Source organism: Danaus plexippus, chromosome 8 (assembly GCF_018135715.1).
Source record: "Danaus plexippus chromosome 8, MEX_DaPlex, whole genome shotgun sequence".
NCBI classification, from domain to species: domain Eukaryota; kingdom Metazoa; phylum Arthropoda; class Insecta; order Lepidoptera; family Nymphalidae; genus Danaus; species Danaus plexippus.
The window spans coordinates 1,889,546-1,901,756 of NC_083542.1; the positions used below are offsets into that span (position 1 = coordinate 1,889,546).

General features: G+C 28.7%; 1 protein-coding gene across 1 annotated transcript; it reads left to right on the forward strand.

Annotated features, from left to right (window-relative positions):
- Positions 1-1,037: 1,037 nt before the first annotated feature.
- LOC116771531 (putative inorganic phosphate cotransporter) lies at positions 1,038-11,213 on the forward strand. The gene is made up of 10 exons (XM_032663410.2): positions 1,038-1,281; positions 2,062-2,231; positions 4,325-4,521; positions 5,339-5,575; positions 5,657-5,866; positions 6,087-6,254; positions 9,697-9,913; positions 10,133-10,254; positions 10,727-10,843; positions 10,977-11,213. The coding sequence occupies exons 2-10, from the start codon at positions 2,132-2,134 to the stop codon at positions 11,205-11,207; spliced, it is 1,599 nt and encodes a 532-aa protein (XP_032519301.1). The 5' UTR covers positions 1,038-1,281; positions 2,062-2,131; the 3' UTR covers positions 11,208-11,213.
- The last annotated feature ends 998 nt before the right edge of the window (positions 11,214-12,211 follow it).

Consider the following 12,211-nt stretch of genomic DNA (forward strand, 5'->3'; position numbering starts at 1 on the left):
GTTACTGTTAAAGTAATCTAATATTAGTTGGTAGATAATACTTAACTTGTAACATTGTTTTTTAAACATCATAACTTATAAAAACATCTATATTGCCAGAAAAGAATTCTATTTCTGCTTATATTAACTTGGATATTGTATTTTGGGCCTATAAAATCCATCCGTAATTGCTTATTTATCTACAACATAGTGTTTTATTGCTTCATGACTAGTTATTGTGGGAATTTATTGTTTCATATGATAAGGATTGGATGGCAAACACAACACACACAGAAATTCACACACACAGATATATATCAACCTTCAAACTGGATACGTATTTATATTGATCAATTCGATTTATAAGTTCAATGTATATTTAGGTCGATTCACATTTAAATATCGACCTAATTACATAAATATGTTTATTTGAAAATTATGTATTAAATTAGCATTTTGTATTGGAATATCACTATTATAATAGTTTAAATTTTTACAATAACAGGCTCAAAAGGAAGTCTTTATAGCTTGAGATATGTATATAGTATGTACTATTTCTTATGTTATAATTTACTATCAGTTTTGTATGTAGTATTTTGTTATCTATAGGTTGTTTAAATCGAAATAAAATTCAATTAAACCTTTATTTAAATAGAAATTCAGAAAATAATGTATAAAACATAGTTCACTGAAAAATTTACTCGTAAAATAGAGTAACGATGAAACGAACGTGTTGTTTTTTAATTTCGTTGCTAAGAATCAGAGGATAAAGTTAATGTATTTAAAGTCTTATAACGAAATGTTTTGTTGAATATTTTAAAAATATGAAGATATAATACAGTGCTAAGTTGCGCAAAATCGATCTTTGACTCCAGATAAGAGAATATCTGTATCTAACGAGAAGCATATTCTCTCTGATTTATCACGACTTTAATTTATAAGAGGATGAATTTAAGCATACCAATCCTCTTAATGTCAAATAAAGTTCACAATGAACTCGATGAAGATAATAATTCAGAAAGTTATTTAGTATTTATAGATTCTTACTATAATGGAATTCACATGTGCCGGTGTAAGTTACACGTTTTTATCACAACGATTTCGCTTGGTTTAATGTATAAACCGATTGACTCGGTCCAAGGCCGTCAACCTATAGTTTTACGGCCTAACAAACTCCCGATGACAATATTAGCCATGTATGCAGACGGAACAAACGTATGCGCACATGCTGTTTGAAATTACACGCGAATGTAATTAAATTGTGTATATCTGTGTCTCTGGATGTGTGTGTGTGTTGTAAAGGTAATGTTTTTATACTATTTTCATAATTAAATAAGGAAATAATGTAGTTTTTTTTCTTAAATAAAAATTTAGTTAAATATTTTTATTTCATTTAGCTCTCTATTTATTGTAATGTAATAGATAATATAATAGTTTTGTATAACTTTATTACGTAAAAAGGGTAAATTTATAAGAAAAAATCAATATCATAAACATCGCATATTTGAAGAATTGAAAATTAATCTTTGCTATAATTTTTTTCTAAATATATGTAAAAAAAAGTAGTGATTAAATAAAATATATTATTGATATCACCACTGACCCCGACCTCCTATGATTTAGATAATATATGTTTTTCTTCTTAATTATGACATATAATGAGTTAAAATTTTACCAGAACCTTGTCGCACGCCTCTATGCTATGATAAAGATAGTGTTATCAAAATGTAGTCTAGAATTTGATTGATTGTCGTTGTAATAATATCCTTGATTGAAATAATATTCTCTTAAACATTAATATAGATAATTTTTCTATGAGTTATTATCACGTCTTTGTGAGATCTTTTCTTAATTGTTATGGATAGCAAATGAAATATCGCTTAAGGAAACTACTAAATCAAATAAATAAATAATTTTATTTATTTCATTATTGCCACAAAGAAAATACTTTTATTTTAAACTTGTTTTATGAAATTATAGTATACATGAAATACAGATTTTAAAGATCTTGGTATAAAAATATATAAAAATAAACTAATTTTATATAAGTGAATAAAGTTAACGTTAATCACATTGTTTCAGATATAAAGCTATTGTAGGTCACTTCAAAGTGAAGATTAAATAATTTGACAGGAGTCATTGTAAATGAATAATGACTGACCTAAATCAAATACAAGCCCACAACTTACTTGGCTTAAAGAACCAGCCAAGAAAACCGAAGGACACAGCTTTTACGAGAGCTTTGCGATCATGTAAGTATTTTTTAATTTTAGATATTTTGTAAAAATTTGTCAATTCTATGACAAGTAATCAATATGGAATTGATGATTAAATTAAATGATTTGTAGACTCAAAATAAAAATAAAAAAACGAAGGATAAATAATTATAAATTTTTGTCTTGTTTTAAAATTTTTTGCGAAACATAAATATCAATATAAATTATACATACATTTATTGCCAAATTCTTCATCTCTATATACGTAAATACATTGTTAAAAAAAAGAAAGAATAAGCACAAAACGGATGCTTAATTTCATGAAAACCCTGGGTGGATATTTGACTTAAAAATCACTTAATAATGAAATATTTAATTATATGTTTTTTTGTTACTTAGCCGTCAATGCGAAATTTAAAATTGAATAACAATATATTCTTTTAGACTCTATGTAAATTCCTATCATTTGAAATCTCGACGGTTAAAAATTTAACCAAATTTAGATACCATGTAACAAAAACCATTCAATAATACCAAAAAAATATGTTATCGAAATGAATAAAAAATACTATCATATGTTGAAACGAAAACAACAAGAATTACACTTTACATATAAAAATTGTTTCGTTAAATTTCGAATGTACGAGAATTTATTTATGATGCGAACAAAATTGCGGGAGAAAATAGTATACAATATGAGTAGCACATTTTTGCAACCAACAGAGTATCATGAATTATAATCAGCTTCGATCGTGGGTAGTAAAACGGGTTTGAGAACTGAGATGGATAAATTTAGTGGGAACCAAAACGGTTGTAAACGTATACCATCATATATCTTGATAAGATCGTAATTTTTTATACAGCTTTTATTAAGTTGTTTGAAGACACCAGATGAGATTCGATATCGCTCTATCAAAACGGGAAACGGTTTCCATGAGCGGTATTCTCGGTTATTTAGTATAAATTTTTGAGGTTCATAGTTACAATGTTGTGGTTACCATGTATCGTATCATCAAAAAATATCAAATGACTAATACTACATTTTGAGAGTTAATTCATTAATTTTAATCAAAAAGAAATTTGTAAAAATTATAATGCAAATATCTGAAGCAATATAAAACTAATATGGACTCACATCGAGATGAAAATAAAGATTGAAAGAGTAAGATAGTTTGGACCTCAAAGAGCATTATACTTCTTATATTTTAAACTCTTGCCAAAACTGTTTTACCAGTTGTGATATATTATGCATAACTACCATGTAATCTTAACATTTATATGGAGAATTATATTTTCATTTCACATAAAAATATCGCTATAAAAATTATCTATACTAATGCTATACAAGAACTGATTTTTGAGCTTTTCAAACACTTCATTCAAAACAAATATTACATCAAATAAACTTTATATTATATATCTACATATATATTAGATAACTTTGTATCTAAAGAATATTGCTTTTAACTGACCTAATTTATATTAATATCGAATGAACCCAAAGTGACAAATGGAAGTGTTTCAAGAATTATTATGAACCTAATTTTAAAGGATTCTATAAATAACCGTAATATGATATAGAGTAATAACTATTATTAACAAAGGAATAATTTTAATCTTGATAAGGGATAGTAACATTAGGATTTATTTCATTAAATAAAATATACACTTCTATAAAAAACATTCCGCAACTCTAAAGAAAGCATCGTTTCTTTGTAATTCGATTCAATTCATTATAAAACCAAGATGTGTTTATTTTAAAGGAAAATTATTCAAACTGTCTGTTATTGTTAATACATTTTTTTTTGTATAAATATTTAAAGTATCCTTTACTTACACTTACCCTTAGTAAAGCCAATGGTTCTTTAAGTTTCATTATTCTTGATAAACCTAAAGTTTATTCAAAAAATCTGTAAATATTTCTTCACAGGTAAGGAAATCGATGAATTTGCTTTAGCTTTCATATAAGGCACATAGATCGGTCAAACTGTTTTGATATAAATTATGTACTTAATATTTATACCAAATAAGCAGACAAATAACTTACCATTTCACTTCAATTCAAAAGCTCTGTGCATTACTTGTCCTAAAACTGAGACATATCACCTGATAATAAATATTTCTTTCAGGTTGTGTCATACCCCAAAGGTACATTCTAGGAGTTATGGGACTTTTGGGCGTGTGCAATGCGTATACAATGAGAGTCTGTTTGAACTTGGCAATTACACAAATGGTCAATAAGACCAAAAGTGGCACAGAACATTTTGATCCCGACGCATGTCCAAGTGATATTGAAGATTCTAATTCCACAAATATTCTACGACCAGTGAGTTTGTGATCATTAAGTAAATATAAGAACACCTTGTCTCATATATTTAAATAATTGCAATGTAAGGAATGAAAATTTTGTGCAAATTAAGACTAATGCTCATTGCTCAGCTAAAGCATGTTTATTTAATGAATATATGAAAGTCACTGGGGCGTGCGTCCTGATGACACCAATGAGAATACTTTGTTGGGATCGGAATTCCTATTATATCGCTGGATTTCAATATACGAATACTTTTTTCATTGCTTTAAATTTATTAATAGTATTTTATGTAACCTTAATCTAAAAATAACAATTCAATCACGAAGTCCGTTAGTTTATCTTTAGAAATATAATAAAATATATTGTTTTCATATTCCTAAAATAATTTCATCGAGCTTACGTGAAAGCATTTAGGGTTTAAGTACATTAGAGTTGTAACCAGTTCTCGGTGTTTGTCTAATTGTTAATGCAAGTTATGTCAACGTAAACATACCGTCATTTCTATTCCTGACCTGTAATGTTGAACAAAGTACTGCTAAGCAGCTGAGTTTGCCAAGCTGTATTATTATTATAACGTAAATAATAATTAAATAATATTTGCATGCTAGACATTCAGAACGACAAAGTTATTATGCATTATCAGTATGTATTAATTTTTATAGGACTCTGCGATTATCTAAATTCTATTAAAGAAATGATTAAATTCATAAACAAAATTCGTCGACTTTATATCACTATTACTATTCTGTAATTTTAAATATGAATAAAATACAGTACGGAATAAATTTCCATAAAAAATTGCTTTGTCTTATATAAACCTTCTATTTTACAGTACGCGACCTTTGATTGGGATGAAAAAACTCAAGGTTTAATTCTAAGTGGATTTTACTACGGGTATGCAGCGACTCAAGTACCTGGTGGATATTTAGCTGAGAAGTTTGGAGGAAAATGGACATTAGGAATTGGTTTACTTAGTACCGCTTTATTTACTTTTCTAACACCAATAGTTATCAGAGCTGGAGGGGCGACATGGCTCTTTATACTGCGGGTCTTGCAAGGAATGGGGGAAGTGAGTTTTATATTACAAGACAATTTATTTCATAGATTCCCTTAAATATCTGTATAAATTTGGTTATCTTTAATTACTAAGGGTCCGACGATGCCAGCTTTAATGATAATGTTAGCGAGATGGGTGCCACCGCATGAACGTTCGTTTCAAGGGGCCTTAGTATTTGGCGGTGCACAAATAGGAAATATATTTGGCTCTTTCATGTCTGGTATTTTGTTAGCTGATGGAAGAGATTGGGCATATGTATTCTATTTCTTCGGTGGCTTCGGCCTTGTGTGGTTTACTTTGTGGGTAAGTTTGACCGCAAAAGTGATTATTTACTTGTTATTTATAGATTTTTTATATCATAATGTTACGTTTTTGCAACTTATATACTTTTTTTTTCAAACGAGGAAAAAATGATTTATACAGTTCAACCAAATAAAAAAATGCATTATTTTTTTTTATCTTCATCATTAAATGTCATTGCTTTTGAACACCTAAAAAAAGACATGATTTTTAATCATTTCAGAGTTTGCTTTGCTATAGCACACCAAATACTCATCCTTACATATCAAAGAAAGAACTTAACTATCTCAACAAGAATGTTACAACTGCGGAGAGTATTACAGCAAAGGATCCAGTGCCTTGGAAGGCGATCCTGAGATCTGCTCCTGTATGGGCCCTTGTATGGGCTGCTGTAAGTATCGCAATTTTTATATAACATGACTAGATCTGACCATCTGTAGATATTGATATTAAGATTTTAAATGTATCTAAGTTTATGTTTCCTCTTTATAATATTTTATCTTCTAACTATACGTGTGCTATACAAATTGTATGTTGACGACCGACAAGCGAATGTTACATCAGATTATTGCCATTTGTTAACTAAAGCTATTTATTTGCTTTAAAGATAGTATTCATGATAAACTTTTGTTTTCAAATGGGAATTCAACCTTAAAATGTTACTTAGATTATTAATACAATAGTTTTGTGTGTTTGTAACTCAATCATGCAAAAACTACATTACCAATTAAGGTTGATATGGTGTTGGAAATTTTGCAGTTACGTTAAAATATTTACATATGCGAACGGAACCACGGGCAAAGTGTAGTTAGCAATAGTTTTGTTCAATAAGCATTTTGACCTAATTGGTGTTGATTGTGAAATATTAGATAAGTCGTTATATTGTATCAATGCAAATATTAGCGCGAGTAGTTGTTTGCGCGCAATATAGTACAACGAAATGGTAACTTAAAACAAACTATTGTTGCAATAAAATTATGATTGTCTGGTCGCTATCTTGTAAATGACATCACTTGTTTTGAGAAAAATGCCTCAAGATCCTATCACTAAGCACACTTATCTATTAATTAAAGTAAGCTATTTATTTGGCTTGAATACTTGAACCAAATCGCCTCATTCTAAATATTTTTATTCTAATAAATTAGATCACATTATAACTGCAAAAAAGTGTTAATTTGTTTAGGTTCAGATTATGAACGATAAGAATAAAATTTTCATTAGAATGTTATCTACGAAAATTTGTTGTATATATTTAGACTATCATACTACTTTCTTGTTTATAAATTTAAAACGAAGTAGAATAAGAACGGCAGCAGTTAGAATTTAAAAACGTACTTACCCACTTACTTTATGAAGAAATTGAATAGGGCAGTAACCAGAGAATCTCGTTAAATTTAAATATTACGTGACATTCATTCCGTTGGATCCCATCACTCGCTTGTCAATTGCAAAAAAGGATTCAAATGTATCGCAACGTTTGCTGTCTTATACCAATGACATAAAGTGTAATTTTAGTAGTCGCTTCTTCGGAATAAGATTTGAAGTTTGTCCACACTCAAATTTTATGAACAAAGTAATTCTCAACATGCCCCTAAAATTTTTATACATAAATAAAGATGAATTCTCCCTTGATGCCTATCACTTTATTTAATGTCGCGATTAGTACTTCAGTGATAAGGTTTTAAAAAAATTGAAAAATATATAGTCTGATGTTTACGAGACTCTGTATGAGTAGGGTATGTGATCCAATTTAGATAAAATGCTATATTTCGGCATCCAGAGTACTCAAGACACGTACACATATATTAATTTTTTAATGAAGACGACAGGTGCACTAAAGACTCTTATAAATTTATGCAAATAACTACTAAATAAGGTTATCTATTATATTTTATTGAGTTGTGGAATATTTTTTTATGGTTGATTTATATAGTTGAGTTTTGCTTAAATATAAGGTTCATGTTACACTAAAAATAATTGTAAAATCGACGTACTTTATATTTTAAGGTGTTCTAATGAATTTTTTGTAGTTTTTACTACTTTTATGTTTGTAAATACACAGCCTTATCACTGCATAGTTGAAGGTCGGGAAGCTTTTAATTTTCCTCTTTTTGAGGTTATTTAGAATAAGGAAGTGTAACTAGGATCTAGAATAAATTTATATGCAATTTATATAGTAAATTGCATTGTTAACAGTGAACAGCTATTTTTAAGTATGATGAATACAGTTACGTAATATAATAAAAATAGAATAATACTTTTAATTTATTTAATAGAGTTTTTGGATATAATTAATACGCAGTATCATTAAATGAGTGATCGGGTATGACCGCTTGTATTTGTTTATGTACAAATATATATAGGTTGTTGGGTCAATTTAGTTAAAATTTTTGAGGTAGTTATAACACAAAAATGAGCTAAAAAACTCTTAATACTGACAAACTTACAACTGATCGTCAAAGATATTTTAGAGACTTTAAATATATCTATAGTTTAAAATTATGACAAAGGTTGTGACGCAATTAATTTATGTTCATGTTTTATACTCCTACTTTGACAGTAATACGCCATTTTGGTTCAGCGATTACGTAATCGCCACAATGGTCACATGCCATGCGAGAGACCTTGAGTTGTGTTTTATACCATAACTTTAAATTAACGTGTCTAGGTGCATAACAAAAAGTATTTACATTTTAAGAACAGTTCCCCTAGTACAAATAACATGATTTCCTCCTATTGATAATTTCTGTTAGACATCTGTCAGGTAATTTTTATCTTGGTAAAGTAAATATATCTTCGTAATCCCTTGATTTCCTACTGATAATATAAGAGTGAAATTGCGCGGTGTATGAACGTTTGCGTCTCTTTGACTCGATATTGCTACGGCATTTTAATTAACTCTTTTGTTTTGCATGCATAATATCGCCGTAGTTAATATATGTATAATATATTGCGTGGCATTTGCCACGACATTTTGGCCCTAGGGACGATGGTGATTCAAAGGTGGTGGTGAAATAATAACGTTCTTTTACAAAACTAGTTTCTTCTAAAATTGAAACACTGTTCTTTCAAGTTTGTACTAAATTTAAGATACTTTACAAAAAATCTTTTTCTTGTCCTTCAAGACGAACTAACAACCATGATATCTCTATTATTTTTTAATTCTGGGACCTTTATTTTTAGATACCAGATATAAGTGATATAATATTATTTTTATATCCTTAATTCGCGACTTTATATCAGAGATAGTTTATTTTATGTGTTTAAAATATTCAAAATACTGTGTGTAAACTTACCTAACCCAACACAGACACATTGTCGTTTGCTCAACATAAACTTGTTTAATTCCCGAGTGGGTGCTTGAACTGCTACAATTTATTGTAGGTTGCGTATTAAAATTATGCAACTGCAGTTTGAAAAGTGGTATTAAATTCATGGGTCAGTAAAACGCATAAAATTTTATTGCAACATTTCAATTCCGTTGCTTGGGATGTCAGTAGCACATCTTATATATTAAGTATGGCTATTTAAACTGTACTTGTGTGTATTGTTATAAATATTATAATAAAAAAGAATGAATTATTTTAGAATAATTCTTATTCTATTTAAAACAACAATACCACCTTTAAAGATAGGTGCATTACGATTATAGGTATATTTTACAACTAAAGGAAAAATATTACGTAAGCGATGTCTAACTTTGCTGGAGATGGATATTATACAGTGAATATTTTTAGTGATAAAAATTAAAAGTATATTAAACTTGAAACTAAAAAAATCACTATTAATTTATCTTTGTGTGAAAAACTTAGGAAAGGATTGTGCCTTTACAGGTCGGACACGATTGGGGTTATTACACTATGGTGACAGACTTGCCGAAATACTCACACGATGTGCTTAAATTTAACATTGCGACGACTGGAACTCTGACTGCCTTACCTTATATAGCTATGTGGTTATGTTCCTTTCTGTTTGGATTTGTGTGCGACCTCTGCATCAAGAAAGGGTGGCATACTATTAAGACGGGCAGAATTATTCACACTACCATAGGTATGTATTTATGAGGATGTATGTAAAAAAACTTATTAAAAACTACATGTTGGTATTGTATTTATTATATATTTTTACGCTCACTTAATCTTTCAATTTCATAGCTATTATCGGACTTAAAATAAGAAAGCACTAATCGTTTCAGTTTTAATTGTAAATCATGCATAATTCTAAAGACTATTCAAAGATAATAAATTCTTAAACGACACGTTATTTCAGCGGCCACTGGACCTGCAATATGTATAATCCTGGCTTCTTACGCTGGATGTGACAGAACTGCTGCTATGGTGTACTTCATCTTGTCTATGGCTCTTATGGGAGGTTTTTACAGTGGTATGAAGGTAAGGATAATCTTATTTGTATTTTGCTTAAAATGTGTACCTCACTTGTAATTTCAATAGTATATTATAAGAAATATAAGTCTTCTGTATCGCGTGTTGGGCCATGTTCTGTACGTAATCAGTATAAAAAAATCCTGACTTTTTTCTCTTACAATTCCTACGACTTTAATTTGTTTTAATAGATTTTAAAACTTTTCGTATATTAGAAAATAAAGAGTAACATCCATACCATTTTCAGTTTGTTACAGAATTTGGTCAATATAAACACGTAGCTATCATTTTATACAAAAGTGTTATGAAATTTTTAGACTAACATCTAATAACAAAATATGCCGTTTTGTTTTCCACAATAAGCATAAAAGTATTATAATATCATTTACTCCAATAAAGTTGGCGAGAGTTCATTAAAATTACAATGATTACAAAAAAAAGAAGTGAATGAAATAACTAATGTTTGAAATAATTGTTTAAGGTAAACGCATTGGATCTGGCACCGAATTATGCAGGTTCGCTGACATCGCTAGTAAACACAACTTCTACATTCGCTGGTATTGTGACACCATACCTTATTGGGTTATTGACACCTGATGTAAGTATAGTGACGTAATATTTTATTCTTTGCCTGATGGTTTTTTGGTGATAGCTTACGAAATATTATTATTAATTTTATACGATACATTAACATCTTTATTGATTTATATATTTTATTTGTGTCTGTATAGTCAACATTAGCCCAATGGCGGATAGCGTTCTGGGTCTGTTTTGCTGTATTAGTTGGTACAAACGTAGTGTACTGCATTTGGGCTGACGGTGAACAGCAGTGGTGGGATGATGTAAGGAAACTCGGTTACCCAGCTGATTGGAAGCACGGATCCTTAATACCCGATGGAAATCCCGAACAACCAGAGACTGTGAGATTATCGAGCAACAAAACATCGGATGATGTATATTAGTTAAAATAATAATAGTTGTGAGCCAAACATTCGGGTAACTCTTTTTCCTAGTCACAATTTAGAGTTAAATCTGTTTATTTCTGCATTCCTTATTCTGTTATATGTTGTGTCAAGTACTCATATCTTACAATTATCACACAAAGTTGATATAGATGATCAAAATAAGGAAAAAACTGTATTTTACGTTTGGTAACTTGTATGAAAGCCATATCTTCTGAAGTTGATTAGGACAAGCAAAGTCATAATGTATGTATATGTATATAACACAATAACCAATAATAGAAATGTTGTTTGTATTTATGTGCATTTAATTTCTTGAAATGTTTATTATAATAGTCTTTTTATAGCCCTCGAATTAGAGTTCTCGTTATAGGTAACAAATCTTTAAAGGGTAAATCCTTTAATTTTTGCTTTACAGAGTTAAGAATCTGAATTATAGTAAAGTAAAATATATTAAACATTATTATGTTTGATAAAGGCTTATTGATTTTTTTTTAAATTACGATGTAAGAAGTAGTTTAGTAATTTCATAATAAGTGTATAATTGTTTATTCATACTGAACATATCTTTAGAGATAATCACTCAGTCGTTTTCAAAGTTCAGATCTTATTATGTACATTAATTTTTTATATATTAGTTGTTTACAACTTACTTTAGTATTTGTTCTTTAAGATATCAGAATAAAATATTTAAAATAAATAATTAATTAACAGCTCTTTCCTGTTACATTAAAAGGATACTAAATAAATTACAGTTATTGTACACTCTATATAAAATTTGTTGTTTTGTATTAGAGTAAATAATTCATTATAAGTAAAATTTAATTAACTTAGTTCATGTAATAATTAATGTTACAGGGATTTCACAGGCAAATTTTATATTGTATAAATTAAAACATGTACATGATAGTTAATTAAATTCATTTAAATAAAAGGATTTGTTAATGCTCTTACTGAATAAATATTTGTTATGAAATCGATGAGTTTTGTTGATATTGGATGTT